We start from the raw sequence: 23,094 nt of genomic DNA, 5'->3' as shown, positions 1-23,094 counted from the left end.
ACATGCAACGAAACTTACATGCATAACGGATATTTAAAGATAGAATTTTCTACAATGGCATAAAAAAAATAATTGTACATACTAAGCGGTGCCCGTTCGTTTTGGTAACATTTAGTAGGTCTACAAGCTAATCTACATCAGACCCCCTTACAAGTGGTGACCCCCCTACATTACCCTTCCAAGACCTGTATTTATTATAATGAATTTAAAAGAATTTCTATTCTTCAATAAATTGAATATTTAATAATACTTGAAACTTTAGCCAATATGTTTAATAGCTTTTATTCAACTTAATTTCAAATAGTTCCCCATAATTATTAGTGTAACCAGTACAAGCTAGTCTACATCGGGCAGATTACATATCTACGATTTCCTACAAACAAGGAGCAAATGCCACCAAATAAGTTTTGATACTTTGGGGCTTATAATGTAACTTTAGTGTCTCCGTCAGCAAAAACAGACTATGCAATATTTAATCTTTATAATAGACCTCAAATGACGGTTCTTTCAGAACTGATGCTTTTCACACAAAAAGGAGGTATTAGCTTGTTTTATAGATTTTGAGCAGACATTCACTTGGGCAGAATTGATCGATGCATTAAATATTTCCCAATTTCAATTGACATCCCAACTCTCCACATCCATATTTGGCGGGTGGAGGGTCGGGATGGGAAACGCTAGGAAGGGGGTTCAGGAGCGACTGTCATTATTCCCTGAGCTTTTCCATCTAACATATATGCAGAAGAAACGGTTAGAATGGCCTGGGAAGAACTGGAGATAGGAATTTAAGTTGATCATTTCAGTTATATTTGCAGACGACCAAGCTTAAAAATAGATACTCAGCCCGCAGGAAGTACTTGACTATGACTGGCAGTTCTTCAAGATGATGGTTATTCAACATCAGTAGGGTATGGTTCCAAATTCATTTAAAAAAATTAAAATGACCGCATTTAGCATACCAATAACTGCAAAAAGTTCTTTCACAATGGGCAAAAGTAAATACAATAAATATCGACAAAAAATAATGGTGAGACGTGATCACCCGACAAAAGTGAGGAATTAGCACCTCAGAAAGCACAAAGAAAGTAAGAAATGGTCTTTCATTGGTGAATAAATGTTTTGACTGTGTATGTGTGTGTGTGTGTTAGAGAGAGAAGGAAGAAGGTTCGCGGGCAATAAGAGCATTTTTGTTATTTTACACACTATGACATAGGATGTTGGATCAAGCTGATTGGCACACAAAAGTAAGAGTGATCAATTCATAGCACTAGTAGTAGTGGTAGTAGCGGGGTTTTTAGGGTGCACCGACAGCTATGGTCATTTTGCACCACTGTCAATGATCATTGAACAATCAGCAGAAAATATGATCCAGATCAATATGAAACCTAAGCACTGTCAAATCCATATTTTCCTTGTTACTGTCAGTGAAATACTTTTTTCTGTTTCAAAAAAATTCAGCATTGGATAATGATAAGAGAAGATGCATGCGAGCAGAGGCTGAGGAAAACTGAGCATTTTCTCTCGTGTGTCCTCTCTTTTGGATAATTGCTATTTCAACTAACTGAAAATCAAACTGAAAATACATAGAATTTTTACTAATACTTTTTTTAATGCACTTCTATAAAAAATGTTTAAAATGTCTAATGCTCCATTATCTTCCCAATCAGATTTAATGGTCAAAAACATCTTTATGAAATAGCATGTGGTTTACTAAAAGTCATCAAAATCTACAAGCTACAATTGGCTATGCATAGTGAGTAATCGTAATTTACTAAAGAAATGAAAGAAATAGTAAATTGAACGAGTGAATAATGCAAATCTATATCATTCCCTACCTTTTTCTACCTCATGATATCTAACCTCAACAAAGAAATATTCTGTCAACATTTAACAGTAAATCTATGTTTGAACCATGTGCCAAAATGAGTGCATGTGGTGCTCCCGAGCCACATGAAAGATCAGGAGAAAAAAAACCCTGTTGGTGCGACTTCAGTCAACACGACTGCTGCCATCAATGAGAGAAATGTGCAGAGGGCTTTAATGGGAAGGGCCATCATGCACAGACAATGAATGTCTTTTGATAAATCTGGCAGGACGTAGCTCCAGTCCAATGCCATTAGCGTTGAACAATGGTTTCAGTGATCAGTTCCCATCCAATCCCTTTCATACGGCTATTGCCATTTTGACGAATTCTCCGTCCAGTGGAATTTTGCCTTTCACCGAACGATCACGCACTTCAAGACTATCTCATCTATCTAGGAAATTAGAAAGAAAATAAAAAGGAAGCGAGTGGTCACACGCATTGTCAGGAAGAGCAACCACAAAACGCATGCACACGCGCAAGATAAGACACACGAGATAGAGATGGAGAGAGATTACCCAAAGGAGGGAGGCGAAGGAGTTATAGGCTCGCTGCCCCCCACGTACACCGGGATCCTTGACCTCTCACCCCTGCTTTGTGTTAGTGGCCAGCGGAGGAGAGAGAGGAAGCCGATGGGGAAAGAGAGAGAGACACATTTGGTTAGAATATAGAGCAGAACGTGCTCCACTGAATGGGGCAAATGAGTCATCGATGACTGCACGCTGTCTTGGTCAAGCCAAGAGCGCCACCAATGGCGGTGGATCCCTCTTTTTGCCACCACATGGAAAACATTTTGCACCTCGACAGTTCTCCGTCACCTCAACATGAGAAAAGCCATTTACATAGACTGCTTCGTTCACAGCCAAAGCTACCGATTATAGTTGTTCCCAAAACTGACACCAGAAACCTTTTTGCTGAGGCTCACAGCCATTTGCTTTCACTTATCAACACTGGACTCAGTTACCCCATCACACACTTGACTCTTAACCTTCGGAGAGAAAACAATTTCATTTGAAGTGCTAATCAAGATAAAATTGCTCAACTCTTTCAAAATTAATATAAAGTAGTAGTACATTAAATATATGAAATTAGAAGCACGATGTCATAATGTGATAAAAATGAATTAGCAATGGGAAATAGGATTTTTATCTTTCCCAAAATCTTTATTTTGTCATTCCCATTTTATTCCATTCCCAGATTGGCAAAAAAGAAAATGAAATAAGCAGGGAGTGAAAAGTTTAACGCACACCTACAATGGCAAAAATGTTTCTTAAATAATCAGATGAATATAAATATAAATAACAGTAGCAGTATTTTGGGGAGGCGACCGACAGCAGAGGTCATTTGCATCATAGGGGATGGACAGGAAAGGATTAAGGGTGGAGAGAAACCCGGCGTCGGCATTAGCCTACTCTTTACAAAAGGTGCCAAGGGGTCAACAATGGTGGCTTGAACCAACTGTCAAAAAGAGCAAGTGCGAACGGGAAGTTCGAGATGCCAGAGGTAGTGAATAAAAAGCAACAACTTGCCTACTTTGCTACCATAAACACCCGACACAAAATGCAGAGCTGCAGAATGGTCCATGGGCACAACTTGACTCATAAGCCACCTCAGGAGCCAATAAGCAAGCATCTTTACTTTAATCAGATTTACAGTCATTGCAAAGTAACAATTGCCACAAATGAAAGGCCATGGAGCTGCTGGGAAGACAATTGACAACAAGCAAAGCTGGGCTCACGTGCTCTGAGAATGAGTGTGGAGAGAGAAAAAGAGAGCATGAAGAAAGACTTCACCAATGAGCAGCAAACCACCTTGAAATCCACCACCACCTTGTCCTTGCTTTGATTGCTCCGCATGAACTTCTTAACTTTCATTTGTGACAATTGCACACATCGCCATTGCCCACCCATTTTTATAGCACAAAAAATGTCAACTGTCCATGTACAGAATACGAATGGCCCCACACTGGTAATGCATTAAGTCGTAGTAAATGGCATACGATATTAGGCACCCTTCCTGGAGAACAGAAGAAAATAAGTAGAATTGTCTAAACACAAAAGCCTTAGGAGACACTTGTATAGCAGTCATCATTTAACAATGATGCTCGAGGGGAATTTCTCGGAAAAATACTTGGTGCAGCAAAAGTCAAATGACATCACAACAAACGAAAGAAAGCTTCATCAAATACCAAAAATAATCAATTGCAAGCCAATCTTATTATCTTCAACAAAGGTCCTCAAAATTCAGCACTCTGTTTCCATCTTAAAAATTCAAATTTAATTGGTATCTGAAAAATTACATTTGCAATAAAACTTTGGACACAAATATAGGAGAGCCTATGAGATCATCATCGTACAACTCTGAGCTGCCACCTAATGACACCCTCTTTAGCAAGCGAGCATTCTTTAACCCAGATAATGAATTTAAATCGGATAATGAATGGGTAGATCACATCATCGTACCAACTTCAGAATTACTTTCCTCCCACATCAGATGAGCCTTACTTCCTGAGAAATTATTGGCATTAATTCTCCCTATACAATGGAGTCTCTGGTATTGTAAGAATTTGCTACAGCTAACAATATTTGCATTGGAGAAAAACGTAAAACTGCTACTGAATTTAAAACATTATCAAAAATATGATTTGAGTCAGTAATCAACTCAAATTTTGGATTAAATTAGAATGGCGGGAAAATTAGAATTTGAATTCTAAATTTAAGTGAAAAGGGAATAGTAAGAAGAGCCATTGCAAGGAGATTATGCATCCCATCTTGTTTACATTCACTACTTCAATATAGCATACATTTATGTAAAGTACATTTACATGAGTGCAGTGTTTTTTGGCGATTTTTTTACTGAGAAGAAAACAACCTAATGGTCAAAAACCTCTTTAAGAGGATTACTGAAAAATTGAAGAAGGGTCCTGTTTCAATAGTTGTGGATTCATTATAAAACAGAATTAACTAATGCTAAAAAAAACTGAATGACTAACTAATGCAAGCCAAATATAAACACAAGTTGACAAATATTCAATTGCTCAGATATCATCCATTTCTTGGCAATTTCATAGATAATGACACCTGGCACCAAATATTGGATTTTTTTCAATACAAACATCTGCTGACTAAAGACTAGAAACAAATAAAACATTAAGTTTATCTAGTTTCCAATCTCTCTTCTAAGCATAAAGATTAAAGGGGGGTTGGTAGAAGATTTTTCTTCTCAATGCTGCAATAATCCTTGGCATCCACTACATTTTCACATACATCATTATCGCATTAAATCTTTTGTCTTGAAGAAGGTTGTAGAATAGTACTATCTTGGATACTTTCACTAAATACATGAAAAGAATCGCTTTAAATATCCAATTTGGATCATAGAACAGCCTTCCCATGAATGTATTTTTCCTGTTTGACTGAAGTAAGTCTGCCATCACAACATTTTTAAACACTCATTAAAGACATTGCCTTAATGAGAGACTCACTTATGCTACCCACTGATCCAGCTGCATATCTTGCTGCTGATCTCTGATGGCAAAATAAATGGAACAAGATAGATTCCAAGGATGTTCAGAGACATTATACAGATCCAATGCCATGCCTCTGCCTGCAGCCTTAACTGATTTGTCTCATAAGAGAGATATGTAGAGCATATTTGCCCAAAAATTAAAAATATGTAGGTTGAGAGGGTGGAGCATTCTTTGATCATGACCAACACACAAAGAGACTTCATGATTTCCATTGTCATTGGCACGAAGACTTGTATTATCAAGTGGCCACTATGGGTGAAATATGTAGGTCTTACTAAGGAAGGTTTAAATTGCAAGTAAATCATTAGGGAAATAAAACTGGGTGGTAGGCATTACTTTACAAAATAATATTCAAGTTTGGCTGTCCTTATTACATCAGGATTCCACTGTATTATCATATATTAACAGCTGAATTTTATCTCCGGCCGCGTATTTGCTTGGGGTCACCAGCACCAACCTGGCCATGAGAGTAATTTTATTTTTTCCAGAGTCTTTGAGAAAATCGAAGGCTATCAATGTTGGCTTGCAATCAATTATTTACGGTAAAGACAGAATATAGTTCCAAATACAAACCCAAAGCCACCTAGAAACAACAAGAGTAACAACTGTAAGGAGAAACTCAGATCTCAGCAAAAGCATCCACCTATGCAATTACTTCAACAGATGGTGCAAGTCTAAGTGAAATACAATGCACTTGGATTTATTCTTATTTACCGGATGCCTGATCCTTGTAGCGATGGAATGCTCGAGGCAGATGTGGCACGATGAATTAGTCCACCCCTACAAACAACAACACATGCAATTCCTGTATAGTAGAGGTGACTTCACAGTCATTTGCTTGTAAGTAAAGTACACGTATTACTCATAAATAATAATTTTGCAATCTGACACCTTGGGAATATATAAGGCATGTAACACACAATTTAATCAGATGGCCCTGGTATCAAGTTCCAACAAATTTTAAAATATGTAAAATTTTTTAAATTTTGGGGCAACGATTTCCAATTCAACACAACGGGTGCTCACTTTTGACAATTTCACACTACAATAAATTCAAAACAATGATGTGCTCCGCGAAGGAGTTCATAGCCAACACAAGATTGTTTGTATGACGATCATGCATTACCTTAGAAACTTTATATCTTATGGAATTTGTGGAAGAAGACATGAAAAGAAAATAAGGGAAAGGAACAGATTACAGCTGACCTGTTCAAGATCATTAGAAATAGAAGAGAAATAAAAAAATCAGAGGAAGACTTGAAGATGTTCCAGATCTCTAAAAAACAGGATCTCTTGGGAACCAAGACTGGCAAGAGAAAATTACCTTGAAGACATTTATGCCAAAGCAGAGAAGTGTGCAGAATATAATTTTATTAAAGGAAACAGACAAGAACACTCAATTAATGAAATGCTTCTTTGGATATGGAGGAAACCAAGGCAGAGAGCACTGACAGATGAAACAGAAATTTCATTGGTCTCCATTTGAACAATGGTGCTGCTTTGATTCAGAGGAACCCACAGACACCTTCCCAGTTATCTCATTTCCAGTCCATGAGAAGTTTGATCTAGTTCTGCTTTGCTGTGATGAGCAGGCTAGCAGTTTGCTAGCAGAATAGGAAGTTAGGTGATCACATGTGTTCAGCCATAAGAAGCCATGTTCAGTAAACCATACTGAGTTATAAAGTGGTATTTCATTTTGGTTATACTACCTTGATCAAAAAGTTCCCGGAATAACCACCGTGTGGCGCTCCCATCGTTCCGATTTGAGTTCTGTTTTTTTTTGTTAAATTGGTACATCTGTTGTTGATATTCCCTTTAAATCTTAGTGTCATAACTTGACATTTGCAAAAGTTACGGTCGGTTTTCGGTATGTCCATCAGTGCTTCCTGCGATTTTTCCATTACTTCCTCTCGGCTGCTAAAACGCGTTCCCCATAATGGTTTTTTAACTCGATTGAACAGAAAGAAGTCACAGGGAGCCAAATCAGGTGAATTCGGTGGCTGTTGGATGGTATTTGTTGCATTTTTCGTCAAAAAATTACGAATAATGATAGCACTGTGCGACGGTGCGTTATCATGGTGCAAAATCCACGAGTTTTCTGCCCACATTTCTGGTCTCTTTCGGCGAATTGCTTCACGCAAACGTCTCATAACGCCCAAATAATACTCTTTGTTTACTGTCTGGCCTTCTGGCAAAAATTCATGATGCACTACACCGTTGTAATCCATGAAAACCGTCAGCATTGCCTTCTTTTTTGACTGAAAACGACGTGGTTTTTTTGGTCTCGGCTCATTTGGTGAACGCCATTCACTTGCCTGATGTCTGGATTGCGTGTCGTACTCATAAACCCACGTCTCGTCTCCAGTAATGATCCTTTTGATGAATGTGGGATCGGATTCAGCCTCGCAAATCATGTCTTTTGCGACGTCAACACGGTCTCTTTTTTGCATGAAATTGAGGTCTTTTGGCACCAACTTTGCTGCTACACGACGGAAACCCAAATCATTAACCACAATGTCTTGGGCGGATCCATAGGCAATGTTCAAGTCCTCCGCTATTTCTCTGATGGTTAATTTGCGGTTATTGACCAACATTTCTTTTACTTTATCAATTTTTTCACCGACTTTCGATGTCGATGGTCTGCCACTGCGTTCATCATCTTCGATTGACTCACGACCACTTCTGAACCGCTCGTGCCACTGGTAAACGACCGTTTTTTTTAGAGAATCGTTGCCGAAACACTTTTCCAACATTTCCAACGTCCGTGCGCCACTAAATCCGTTTTTTACGCAAAATTTAATACAAGTTCGTTGTTGCAAATTTAAATCCATTTCTGAAATTGTAAAAAATCGCCAACACACACAGAGATAGATGTACTCTTGGCTACGTAACTTTTGCAAATGTCAAGTTATGACACTAAGATTTAAAGGGAATATCAACAACAGATGTTCCAATTTAACAAAAAAAACAGAACTCAAATCGGAACGATGGGAGCGCCACACGGTGGTTATTCCGGGAACTTTTTGTTCAAGGTAGTATGCAGTACATATCCAAAGGTGCAATCCAAAAACCAACTTAAGAACCTATGACACAAGAGTGGTCCTGAGTGAATTAACAGAATTAGCAATGGGAGGAGTGCACTGATGGCCTTCAGTGAACCGGTGCTTCAGAAGGGCCACGAATTATTTCTGCTCTTTTTACGTTAACCAATCAAAAACTGGAAAGGTTCCAGAGTATTTATCTCATTAGACCCACTTTGAATGACTTGGACAAAGAAGCATTTAACTTTTAAAGGAATAATTCTTTTTTTGCGGCATGGCATTTATGCAATGAATGATTGCTTTCCTCTTAGTTTTATTACCAGACTACTCATTTTTTCAGCGGCCCATAACTGAAGGGGAGAAAACTTCTCCAGCTGGAACATTTTGGTGATGACCAACAGGTTTTAAATAACAAGGAGAGACATGAGGAAGCCACGAATGTGTCCTCTGGAATTTTCCAACGTTGGTTGGTTGCCTCCATTACAAATTAAACTATTTACCGTGCATTTACCATGCACATTACTTAGCCATTGATTAGTCATATTCCATAAAATTATCACCCAAACAATTCAGGAGTTTCACCATTGAACAAGCTCCCAATCTAATTCCTGAATTTGATTTTCAATGAGAATCGATTTCTGGGAGAGACTAATGTTGTCATGAAATTGGCTGATCTTGTCTTTTACCTTCCACTGGTGGGAGTGATGGTGGTGGTCATGGATCCCGTCGGTGTTCTTGGTCGGCTGCTGAGGGGTGTCCCATTCACAGGGACGGTGAGTTTTCGCGAGGAGGGTGTTGAGCGGCCCGATGACGCAGAGGGTGCCGTCACTCGACGCTGGTGAATGGGAATGCGACTTGGGGTGCCATCGTCTGGAAATGAGACATAAATGTGCAAGTCAGGGAGGGAGAATGAATTCGAACGGATGAAGACACATCAAATGACGAGCGTTACCTAACCCGCGAGGTTTTAAATAATGGCACATTTGATGCACGCAATGACAGGAGACCAACAATCATTACAAAAACTACTGAATGGGCAGTAACAACATTGTAATTAAAAATATTAGAAGATAACTGTGATGCAAACAAAGCCCATATCGATGTCCCAGAGTCATGTTTCGCCAACTTATCTCATGCATCAGTTAATGACTGAATTGCAAGTGATTCAAGCCATATAGTTACAAAAAATGAATTGCAACACTTCCAAATTTAGCAAGGGGCATCTGGAATCCCTCACCCTCTAAAACTCTTTTTGTATCTTGCTCACAGTATAAGCCGAACATAAATGTACATCAGCCCATAAAAGTAGGAAATGTCTTGGATCAAACATATCTCCTCTCTTATGAGCAGAGCACCAAGGGAGAACACCACTTTGGAGAAGGAACACAACTGAGTCACCAACCTGTGCTATCTAAGGAGAGGTTGGATCCATGGCGACTGGGTGGTCTACTTCCAGGCCGACTAGGGGGTCTACTCCCAGGTCTACTCCCTGGCCTACTGCCTGGCTGGCTGCCACCTGCATAGGCATTTGAGAGAACATTTCAATGCACCAATAGAGGAACACACGATTTCATTTGTTACGTCATTTGCTACAGTAATTTATTCAAGACCATTCAACAACCTCAAAAATTTAAGGCAAAAATCAGTTATCACTAAATAGGATTGAATGGCTCTTGATGTTGTCACAAAACTGCAATTGGAATAAGAGACAGAAAATTTCATTGTCATCCCAGGAAATATTCCCAACGCAGTGTAACCTGGCTAGTAAGTTCATCCGCGGCATCTTTCCCTCTTTGGTTCAGTCCTGGTTAAATTTTAAGCAATGCTTAGTGGGGTTTAGGGGCTGCTATCATGAGAAGATTTTCAAACCTGATGCAATGTTGAAGATTATAGTAGTAAAGGGGAGAATCCTTGGTAAGTCGAGCCAAGGGAGGAGAAGAATGTGAATGCTGGTCGAAACAAATGGAAGTTGAAAGTACGTGGGTCAAATGGTTAATTTCAATTGTCTCTTTTGATGAACTGAAATTGCTGCAGGGGGTGAAATGTGGACTAACATTGGGTGGAGGCAAGGAGCCAATTCATCTCCCTGCCGCATATGCACACGATTCAGGTTTTCCAGCTAAATATGAAAGCTTTCTTTTTGCACCTATTTGGAACATAGTAGTGCAAATTGAGTAGCTTCAGGCATGATGTGGTGGAAGTCGAACATAATGAATAACTGATCGTAGCACTTTTCTACTTGATAAAATTTTTATTTTATGACCGGGTTTCGATGTATTACATCATCATCAGGTCTTATTATCTTTAAAATTTCCAATTGTTCCAGCGCGTCTAATTTTCTGTATTCATTTGTCACATGCAACACTTTTAATTTAAAATCACAGGTGTGGTTAGTCTTGAGTAAGTGTTTGGCGATCATTGATGTGGTTTTGCCTAAGATCATGGCCTCATATTCTTTGATTCGGATGGATAAATTCCGACCCGTTTGGCCCACGTACATGGTGGCATCACATTCACACTGTATCGCATACACACTGCTCTCTTCCTTGTATTGTCTACGGTATCCTTGTATTTGTGGAGGAGTTTCGATATGTTGAAGTGGGTGTAAAAAGAGACTGAAATTGTCCGTCGGGAGTACATTGGCTGACTGGTACGATGAGTTGTAATGGACCTGAATGATGATGTAATGACCTGACGATGATGTAATACATCGAAACCCAGTCGTAAAATAAAAATTTTATCAATTGCAAAAGTGCTTCAATCAGTTAATCATCATATTAGTGCAAAATATATATATATATATATATATGCACCTATTTTCCTATTATGGAAACTATGAAAGTGATTTTACAACCTGAAATTTTCATTGAGGGAAGTCAAAACATTCCCTAGAAATATCAAATCAATCTTTAATGACTGAGAAGAGAATATGGAGGCATGGGTGGAACCCTTTCCAGCAGTATTTCAGAATTATGTTCCCCTGCGTTATTTATTCAAGGTTAAGTGGAAAAATACCTTAAGGGTATAACTAATAATGATGAATAAAGAAGTAATAGCAGATTTGTGAGTATTGGGTGAGCCCATCAACAAGTGGGATCATTTTGGCCATCCTCTGAATTTTACACTTTCCTCTAGTCAACCCAACCAGTCATTTGTCTTTACTATAGGTTATGTTCCGTTGCCTTATCATTAATCCTTTAATGGTCAGATATCATGAGGAAAAACCATAGAAAATTTGGGATCTCTTGTTGCTGTCAAGGATACAGCATTGGGGATCAATGGGAGATGCACCTGATCCCGTCTACCTTCTAATAAACCCTCCACTCACTCACATACCAAAACACTTACATTGCTGAGCAAGTCCATGCAATTGCTCACAAATATAAGATTTAATAAAATAAAAATGATGGCGATGGGATGTTAATACTGTGATGGAGGAAAGAATACAAGGAAAATGAGGATGGGGACGGACTGAAGGCAGGAAGGAATTATGCAGAATTGAACAAGAAATTGCTGTAAAATGTCAACTGTCAGGTTGCGTTTTGATAGGAGAGGCAGAGAAATGTATCATTACTCCATCTATGTCCATCCAAAACCAATAATAATAATTAATATTAGTAGTACCTGCTCAGCTTTATCAGTTCAATTTGTGTATGTTATTCAGGTCACTTTCCATAATCATTTTAATAATCTAAATGTTTACATTTGCTTTATTTGAAGAACCTTAATATCAGAAATAACAACTGATTCGTGATATTCTGTTCACAATTACTTTTGCTATTTAGGATGAGCAATCTTAAACAATAATCCTCTGGAAAAATAAGTTAAGGAGTTGGAGAGTAGATTGATTTTTCATGTGCCTCTCCGTGGAAGAAGAGGTGGAAATTTAAAGACTGACCACCCGTGCATCTATCAAATATTTAAATTCCTATAACATTTATTGCATTTCACCTATTTCTATTCCATTCACGTTTTGCACAAAGCATTTTCATTCCTTGCTAGCAATGGCCTAATACTACCTCTGAGAGGATCCCCATTTTGATAAAGAACCATTCTTTGAAGAATAATTATTCATTCACCACCAATCACACAGTAAAAATTATTCAGAAAGGTCCCAGACTTAAACCCCACACTCACAGAACATTTAAGAATCTAAAAATGTTTCCAAAATATCGATACGAGGGTTAAGAATGGACGCTATGAATAATTTTAATCTAAGTTAACCAATGCTCATGAGTTAAATCACATTGGCTCTAGGAAGACCCAAAGGGTGCTCCACTCTGCCTCACCGCACCAAGGTCCTGCACAGAGACAGCTTTTATGCATTCAGATGCTTCTGCCAATATAACAGCCCACAGGAGTGGGCTTTTGCATACATGTGATGAACCTCCTCACACAGAGAGGGGGGTACTGCACCACATCACAGCAGTGGACTGGCGACCATGCATTACCTGGAGTAAGGCTTGACCTTCCGCCTGATGAAGATGGCGCAGAAGCCTTCCGCAGAGGGGGTCGGCAGAATGACCCCTCTGAGTCACTCAGCGAGTCAGGAGTGCCGGCAGAAAATGAGGTGCGTCCTTTTCCAGTCATTGGGACGCTGCGGACGCTGCGCTCCCGAACCTGATTATTGCCAGAGAGCAGCAACACCAGCCCCAATTGGTACAGGGAGCAAGCAGGGGAAGGAAAAGCAATTGCATGAATGGCATGTAAGAAACTGGTTTATTTGCTGTTGGTGTGCTTTCAATCAAAAGATTGTTCCATCGACAAACCCACACAGCAAAAGATCGGCATCTGACACCTCCAATTCTATTCGTTTAACTTCAACCATGAAGATTCATTTAACTGTTAAAAATACAAGAGATGCCATTTATAGCTTTGAAAAAAATCTTCAATTTTAAACTCTCATTTGATTAAAAATTCTGAATTAGGTTTTACTCACAAGAGCAGTGGCTTTTATCTTTAGTTTTCTTTCAAGATGTCACCAAACAAGATTAAAAAATTCTGATAAATCAAAGTCAACACAAACACTTTGAAAACCATGCAAGCATTCAAAATGCACGTTATTGGCATAAAAAGTGCAAATTACATATTACTTTCTTTTTTGAATTTCAAATACAACATTTTCATAACATGCTTAAGTATCCGGAGCGAAACTTTAAAAAGGAATTGATGACATTTTTTAGTCATTCTTTCACTTTGCAAGCATAAAACATAGAAAAAATTCTTTCATTCATATTTTCAGGAAACCTCATCCAGTGGTGTTGTACACAGGTTGGGCACTTTTCCTAGTTGGTAGTTCTAGCATTAAGGGAAATAAGGATAGTGATGCAATAAGAACATTTAGGAAACTCACCGGTAACTGTGATAGATATAGCAACTGGTGATGGTCTTCTACTCCAACTAGAGTGACTAGCATGAGCGAGAAAACCATCAATTAAAACAAATGGAAATCTATTATGAGAAGTCACATGAGTTCCTTACCTCTATTGAAATATGTTTAGCCTAAATGTCCATGCTTACCATGTCACAAATCAAATAATTAGTGGATGTGAATTCATACTGATCAAATAAACAAGCAAATAAAAAATGTTCTCCAAATCAGAAGAATGCTCAAATGAGGGAGCTCAATTGCGCTGGTAAATCAATGCTGTGCTGAGTACCAAGCAAAATCAAACATAATAACACAAAAAAGTGGGGCCCGAGTGTAGCCTCTCCTGTGATTTTGCCTCACGATGCACACCATAGCAATTTTCCCCTCGTGAACATGAGAAACATCAGCGCAACTTCCACAGTCACATCAGCACCTTCTATGCCATCACGTGGATGCAAGGTGCGTCATCAAACCTTCAGCCAGGTTCTCCAACACCACGCCTCAACAAATACAATGCTTCATTGCAGTTTCAACAAGAATCAATGCCACTGCATTTCCACATGCAATGGCAATGAGCAACAAAAGAGAAATTTATGAATTCTTAGCAGATCCCCTATTTCAGATTGCTATTGCCGAGCTGGAGATGTTATCTGCCAACTGATCTGTTTGATGGTTGCGTGCAAATTCTAAATGGCATTCAGTAGTAGTATTTGCAAAGGAGATAATACATGGGGCATTCATGGGCTTGTTTGGAAGGGTGTGATATTTGATGCACCTCCAAAAGTCGATCAATCACTGGAAGAGGTTGCTACAAGGGATATGGCAACAGTGAGTGTACTCAAGCAAACCTGGGTAGGAGAGGAGACTTGGGAGGGGAGAACGTCAAACAGCCACAGTTCAAGGTCAACTCGGAAGCAATATCAAGGAAAGTTTCAAGCTCCAAGTCATCAAGTGAGAGAGAATCTGAAAGTCCTCACTTGATGAGATTAGTGACAATAACACAACAGTAATGCTTTTTAGTGCCTAATGATGTTTGGGCAGAGCAGCAAACTCCTGCACACATATGCATACAAATACACACACACACACACGCACACATTTGGCTAAGGAATAAATACACCACCACAGCTGCAATGCATGAGCCATGGAAACAACGGCCACAACAACGAGACAACAAACTGTCTCCTCTCGGTGTGTCCGCCTTTGCCCTCTCGCCTTAGTATTATTTACCCAGTGGTAAACAGGGGCGTGGGGTCCCATGGCCAGAGGATATGAACACGGGATGTCTTCTCGTTGACGCAGGCTCTCAAAGATCGGCATCAGCTGGGCCAAGAAGTACTGGGCTGCAACAGAATGGCATACTCGGACTACATTTCCCTTCCTCCCATCCCAATTGACAATCAACCTCTATGCATGAAAGCACGGCACAAAGCCCCCCTCAATGCAGAACATGGTTGCCTTTCGTGACATCCGCTAACTCTTCTCTTACATTTACAACACTCCTGCAATTACATGCTGCAATATTGCTTCCTTGCTTGCTTCACGATTTAAGGTCCCTGCATTCTTCACCACTGAGCGGATTAGATTGCTGCCTATGCTTGCAAATATGGGAGATGGACTTGAATGGCAGGATAAGGCAGAGAGACTTTTAGTTTATTAATCAGATTGGCTCGAGTCGATTTCATTTATTTATTCATATACCCTTAGTCTGAAAACAGCACTTTTTTGGTCTTTACATCGGACTATTAACAGTGAAAACAATGGACACGATTACAAACACTCAAGCCCTAGGTGGAGGAAGACCCACTCAGGCTGGAATCAAACCCACGACCCTTGGATTGGCAGACGAGGACGTTGCCCCACCACCACCGAGACCGGCAAAACATTATCACTATCATGATTATCCAATCTTCGCTATAAACTAAAAGTATCATGATACATATAAACAAATTTAAATGCAAATTTCTATCAAAGGACAATCTATACATCTTATTTTCTTCATGCCGTTCATCTGGTCGATGGGCTACGAAAGGTCAACTAGAGCATGGAAAATGAAACTAAACTGTGTGCAATCTGAAAACCAAATTAACGATCAAATCAATAAAATTTCATGTGCAAATAAAAAAGACATCAAGGACCAGAGTACTTTTCAGCGGAAACCACTTGAACCCTCCACAATATCACCTATGATCAGACAAATCAAAACATTCCTCAGGAAGCCAAGAATATATACAAAACCTAATTGCTCAAGAGTGGAACACCATTACTCTTGACCTGTATTGAACCTTTTATTTTGAAGTTTCTCCTATAATAAAGCTGTTAAGTCAAAGCCCAGATATTTAAGATTGACCCATTTGGAAAAGGCAATGTGGAATAAAATGAAATTTCATTTGTTGCACGAATGCAGTTCTTCCCACAAGATTAATCCTCGCCAAATCTTCGATGCACAATTAATCTCATTGCATGGGATAAAAAGCTTTTTTATGATTAATGCTTGCACAGCAAGTTGAGTGATAGAGATGAAAACATTGTAATTTCAAACTGTAATCTAACACAGATGCAACTACAAATTTATAAGAAATTATTTCAAATTAATATTGGTGATACACTTAATGCTTGCAAAAATTACATCTTTTCTTCATAGTTCTTGTATGAAATAAAGATACTTCAGTTCAATTTCTGCTAATCATAAAATTACGGCTGGTCCAATTTTCAGAGGCTGCTTTTGATACTGGTGATAATTTATGGTACAAGCAGATCCAATATTTAAGAAAATATTGAAATTTCAGATTAATTCATAAAAAGTATGTCTTGCTGTCCACTAATGTTGACAAAAACCTTGGCTAACACTGATTTAAGATAGAACAGTGGAAATAAAATACTAAATAAATTAACTCTTGTAACATCGAGCAGACTTCTTTGCTCTAGTGGCGATTGGAGGAAGTGACCAACTTAAACGTTATGCATCACAAACAAAAGATGAAATGAGTACGTAGAGAGTTAAATATTTATGAAGAGTACATTAATTATTCAAACAGAAATCAAGTAATTTTCATCATTATTAGCAGCTAGAAGCAGCCTATTGGCCAGGTTTTTGATAGACCCTGGCTCTGCACACTACTGCACTTTTAAATCCTAACAAACATGGCACAAAATATCCCTAAACCTACAAAAACTACCAATATATATTACAATTCATTCTGTAGCCCTGCATACTTTCGACCTCCCTTAATGCCATCCAAAATGCCTATTCCATTTCCCCCTCCACCTCACTTCCTCTGCATTCTACCTTCTAATAGTCTTAAGCATCCCATTGCCTCTCAGTGTACCCGGCACCCTCTAGTCCTGCCTTCTTTGAATTTCTCCCTACAGCTGTCCCTCTCACCATGCCTCAAACTACATTTTGCTTTTATTCCATCCATTTTATTTTCTCCCCAAATTTCATTATCAAACTGAAAATATTTAGAGGAAGGATAAGAATAGGAAAATGATGAAAATACCTAATTAAAAATTCATAATAATATACAATTATAAAACTGAATTGGGATTCAATTAAATAATTAATTCAGCAAAATAGTTAAAATACAATATGAAGAATAATTTAGAATTCAACAAAAAAACGAATCCTGCATTAGGATTCAGATTTAATCAAATTTTGGATTCAATTGATAGTTAGTTTATAGGAGCGGAAATTGTGAAAAAGGTAACCCGATAGTCCCTCCTGGCCTACCTATCCTCCGACGACACCTTCATTTTGCTACTAATCGGACAAAAAAGATTCAGACAATGTGATATAATTTATGTAGAAATATGAAGAAAATGGAAGTGTATATTTAAGTACATGAAAGTAATATACTACCCAGCTGAGATGCTAAGTAGTAGTAATGAATTCACAATCATTGAATATTGGTTAGCAAATATTAATGTAGCACCGAATCTTAAAAAAAACCAGCATCAGTCCAGCTCGTTTCACCAAAACTGTTTCTACATGTGATGGAATAGGAATATAAATTGCTTAATACAGGGCCCCTGCATGATAATCAGATCTCCATACACTGCATCTCTACATTGACTCATTATATTGGAACCAAGCCGTACATTTAAAAGTGGGTTTCTTAGGAGGAAAAGGGTACATATTTTTGACAATAAATTTTAATTCTATCTCAAGTGATTGATGAATTTGTAACCTTCCTTCCCCTGATACCACATTAGAGCTGACACTTGAATTCATAATGAACTGGGGGTTCCATAAGAAAATGTGAATATCATCCTTGATATTCATAGGAATCAAATTATGCTAAATGGAATATGGAAATATGAACGACACTTCTAACTGATGATGACGCTTGAGCGTTGAAACCGGTTGTACGTGAATAAAGAACAGTGGAAAGATACATTGTATTCTTCATTTAATTAATGAAAATAGTCCCAATTCTGAAATGTAAATCCTTCACTTACGACAACTTGGAAATCGCAGAAAATACCCAAAGACACCAAAAACACGACAACTTTATTTTTCTAATTTAATGAAAATATGTACTGAATGTAGGGAGGAAGTTAATCATAAGGGGTATATTTTTGAAAAATGAAGTCAAAAACATAGCAATCACAAAGATACTAGAAGAAATTTTCATAGCACCTACTGTTGTGCACCATATTTGAAACTTTGTAATGAAGTTCAAATTTATATATCCACTTCATTCCATTTCCTTTATTAAAGAGATTCCATATCCCTTCAATAACACTTTCTCCTGGATAATGAAAGTCATCTGCCCAGTCTCTGATAAATTATGTTTTGGAAAATTACAAAGTCTTACTTCATTTTGATATGGATCCCACCATGCATCCCCTGATTCAATGTTTACATATGCTCAACATTTCGTAAGTGGGCATATTTTTGTCAGAATATTGACACGAGGAAATTCAGAGAAATTTTGTAGGTCAATCTGAAGTATGGTAGCCTAATAATTAAACATTTAGAAAGGAAGATGCTACTACTGTGGGAGGATTCAGCAACTTCAAGGGCTTATTGTGCTTCCTTGGTGATTGGGGATGAAAGTCACGGAATGGTTCCAATAGCAAAGGAATAGGGACTGATACCTTGGTGCCACTACCTAGGGTATTGAATGTCAATTACAGTGACCAGTAACAACCTCTGAAAAAATGTCTACAAGTAATTTGAGCACTCAAAAGTTTAACATTGATAGGATTAATCAATGTCGTGTGTTTTTATCAATAACTATTTCAGAGTTAATTCATTTGTTTCAGAGTCAACCTATTGTCCACACTTCAAGTGTGCCCTTTTTATCACAGGCCTGTCAATGACTTGACCTGCTGTCTTTCAATGATTTTAGGATACCTCTGTTTACCCTTCAGGGGCAATAATTTACATTACCCACCACACGTTACAATATTCACAGTAATGAAGGTGGCTGATGAAAAAGATAGAACTGTGATGCAAAATATCAACTGAGAAATGACATCATATGCACTAATTTCATTAATTTTTACAGGCTGTTTATGTGGAGTGACAAGGCTAACAGATAATTCAGAATTGCTCTTGGCTAGCACTGTCAAGATAAAAGACACTCCAAGGTATGAAATGTCAGAATGAAAACCTCCCATTCCCTTGTGGTTGTCTTACCTAACTCACTGAGCAGTAGCTTAGTCAACACCACTAACTTGGAATGCCTTTTCTAAGATTATCACTATCAATATTCTCCTTTATTCAGAGGTATTTCCCCTTTCTAAGATATGGAGTAATAAAATAATATCAAAAATCCCTTATTTATCCAAAGTAAAAACCACCATAATGATTTTCCATAGCAGTTATTTGAGCAAATGTGATTCGTTTCACATTCTTTAAGGTTCGTATTGGTGAGAAGATGCCTTAAGGTGATATTGGTTACATTTCTTCAAAGATAAACTGAGATAAAACATTCTCACACATTCCAATATACATCACTTTCACAAAGTTATACCTGAAAATACTAAGTTTATTCCTTCATTAATTGTATCTAAAAGGGGAAATTTTGATAAAAATTCACTGTTCCTATGAAATAACTTATCAAATGTTAGGAATTTCATGCATAAAAAAGTAATTGAATGCAAAAAGTCAACTAAAACTTCAATTTCAGCTTAATCATTTAAATGGACAATGACTGCCATGAATCCATTTGAAACATCTATGTGGAACTAATAGCTACATTTTAACCACATCATAGATGAATGTGCACACTGAAGTGAGAGAGAGTCAAGGAAGATGTGCAGTTCAAATAAGAGACTTCAAAAATGAGCAATTCTGCATGAATGCCAGCACATAGTAGATGGAACAAGCCCCTTAATATAACATTTACTATTTATGCTCACCTAGGGTTGGTTATACATTCTCTCTTAATCAGTATTATGTTTCCATACATAAAAGAGTGAAAACTTCAATTTATATGTAACTCATATTAAAATAATTTTTTACAGTTCCGACTGCTTTGTATATAAAGCAATGCATACCACTTTGAACAATAGAGCATTATCATTATCAGATTTCAACTAGGCGACATATGATGATGCTTTGATTTTCTAGCAGGAGCAATTTTTAAAAATTACTCAAAATAAAATGAAAGTTGCTGAAAGATCTTAGCTTTAAAGTATTAATTTCAGTCCAATCTTGATTTAAATTGATTCACTAAGGGTGAACAAATATCAAACAGAAGCTATAAATTATGTGGAAATTACACATAAATTTAGGTATTTTGCCGGGAAAGTAAACATTCACATTTCAAATGTAAGCCAAACAGAAATTAGGAAGGTCCAACTGATGACAAGGAACATTTCTCTATTTCCTAAAACTTTAGAGAGAAAATGGCCAACATATGATACATTGCCACATAAATCTGGTAACGATGACAAATGACTAACTAAAAATTTCCCCTTTTTATTTGAAAAACATCAACAAAGTCTGCATTTTCATTGATGAATAATCCATAATGATGAATTAATGGCTATTTATATGTTACATGCATGTAAGCACCCAATATATATCTCTTATTTCTACATGACAAGTTGTCCTTGGACTTTTCAGCAAGAGAACTTTTTTAATCATATTTGAAGCCCCTTTCTGAACAAGCAATCCAGAAAGGGTGCTCCTTCATGGCAATGTAAAAATATCACTGCTCGAGTGCCCAACACCCATTTAATGCCACCATAATAAATATTTTCACATTTCCACAATTCTCAGCACAACAACGACTGTCTAAAATCTTTTGGAAATTATAATATAAACCATGGATGGGCCAGGCACACTGTCACATATAAACGACAAGTACATGAAACAACTCTTAATTGTGGTAATATAATGACAGAATAAAGGAAATACAATGAGACAGGTGTAATTAAAATTGCAAATACTACATATAATGGGATTGACCCGTAGCTATTTCAGGGGATATTCAAAATATTGGAAAGACATTAAAAAAATATTATAGCTCCAACTTACATTAAGGATTTCTCAACCTATAATACCTATCTCTGTTTCAATGAATATGGCATAGCCAATTACGATTTTTATGACTGTGGGTAAAAATTAATGACTACACAACTTCTGTGTCATAATGCAATGAGTTAAGTCATCCTTTCTTTATGGAATAAATAATCAGCATCACTGATCATTTTAGCGCGTCAACAATATTTTTTCATTAAAATCAATGAACATGAAACAATAAGGTGCTTAAAAGTAAGAGCAAAGTAGTATTGCATTCATAGGATAAGGATATTACTATATGTGGACACAAAAATGTTTTCCTCATTTAATTAATTTACATCATGAAAACTTTGAGCCTCAGCCCCCTAGAGTTGAAAACATTACGGCCATCTTAATTATAAATATAAAAAATTTTTACATTTTTGCTGGTAGAGACTCAAACAATACCTTTACAATGGATCTCACTGTCTGGTGCAAAAACATGACTCACCAATTAATATGGCACTCAACTAACTTTACAATTATTAATTTTACTTCCTAGACTTGCTATTTATTTCTCCTAAAAGAACAGAATTTTGGTTTCAACATGGAAATGATTTCCACTTCTAATAAAAATTCTAAAGGCTACAAATGTTTGATTATATGTGAAAATAATCAGTCCAAACAATAGGACAAAATATAGAACCTTTCAAGCTTTGAACAAGATTTAAGCAATATAAAACAACCTAGATTTACAAAACAAATTCAAATATTAATGTCAAGGCTGACAAAAATCCCAAATAAAATTTCAAAGACTCCACAATGTCTCCCAAATTTAAAAATCTTCCTCAAAATACGTCCTGGGTCCTCAAGCAAAAGTGACAACATATTCATATTCGTGGGCTAACACCAAAGGTAACCCTGAATATTATTCATGGAAAAACTCATGATACTCACGAGTAGAGATTCTCAATATCAGTACATAATCTCAAAAAAAAGGGGATTTGATAAAGGAAAGAGATGAAGAAAGGCATTAAAGACTAGAAGATCAAGTACAAACCTGGTATTCTCCACTGGCCCATTCTACAATATGAAAACAGTGGCACTCAACAAAAATAAACTCTGCAGCAATACTCAATAAGCATTCCACCACAAACACTAGCAAATGGTATGTACAACTAAAGGCAACCTCATACAAAAAAGCAAGTGCTATGAAAAATGAAGAGATGACCTTAATTACTCTCAATCAGAAGTTGACCTCCAACGGTGGGGACTGAGCCAAGGGGTGTGTGGGGGAGAGGGATGGGTGAGGGTGCTGTGCAATGGACAACTCACTGTAAAGGCAGCGCAAGAAGAGCAACCCAACCCATATGGAAAACATAAATAAAAGATGGAAACATGTGCTGGTAAACATAAAAGTAAACAAAAACAGAGAGAGATTCTACGAAGACAATTACATGCTGGCTTATCTGATGGATGAGACTACACTGTAGCAACCACATCAACAAAAAATAAAAAAATCATAAAAGGGAATCATCGCCGCAAAATGGTATGTGTTTCTTGTCTTCGCTCGTGAGTCAGCAGACACACACCTGCAAGCACACACTCGATATGAGGGGGGGGGGGAGACCGATCCAAACATTGGCAGCAAGCAAAGAGACAGTGTCACACGAGTGATTCTGGAGGCCGGTCCCCAAGGCACCAGCACTCCGGGTGAGGACCTCCAGGCAAGTTGCCCACACCCCGCCACCACTCTTTGAGCCTTGCAATTACACAGTGCATTTCTCATGGTCAACAGCTAGCTGGAGAGATTTAGCGCCCTCTACTCTGCAGGGT

At 37.7% G+C, this 23,094-nt stretch overlaps 1 protein-coding gene across 35 annotated transcripts in view; it reads right to left on the bottom strand.

The window, feature by feature from the left end:
- Positions 1-23,094, bottom strand: part of shot (dystonin-like protein short stop) — a 465,355-nt gene that overhangs the window by 4,861 nt on the left and 437,400 nt on the right. For 21 of the 35 annotated variants that reach the window (XM_071592974.1, XM_071592987.1, XM_071593006.1 and 18 more), the window contains 5 exons: positions 12,883-13,051; positions 9,834-9,947; positions 9,118-9,301; positions 6,105-6,170; positions 2,380-2,451 (listed from right to left, as the gene is read on the bottom strand). In XM_071592974.1, the coding sequence (XP_071449075.1) occupies positions 2,380-2,451; positions 6,105-6,170; positions 9,118-9,301; positions 9,834-9,947; positions 12,883-13,051 (605 nt within the window). Of the gene's footprint in view, positions 1-2,379; positions 2,455-6,104; positions 6,171-9,117; positions 9,302-9,833; positions 9,948-12,882; positions 13,052-15,032; positions 15,146-23,094 lie in introns of all 35 variants that reach the window. The other 14 variants (XM_071592990.1, XM_071592994.1, XM_071592995.1 and 11 more) reach the window with 5 other exon arrangements.

The sequence above is a fragment of the Hetaerina americana genome, unplaced genomic scaffold, assembly GCF_022747635.1.
Source record: "Hetaerina americana unplaced genomic scaffold, ioHetAmer1.1.p SCAF_5, whole genome shotgun sequence".
Lineage (NCBI taxonomy): Eukaryota > Metazoa > Arthropoda > Insecta > Odonata > Calopterygidae > Hetaerina > Hetaerina americana.
The sequence above is the reverse complement of the archived record's forward strand: the minus strand, read 5'-3'. Positions and strand labels throughout refer to the sequence as shown.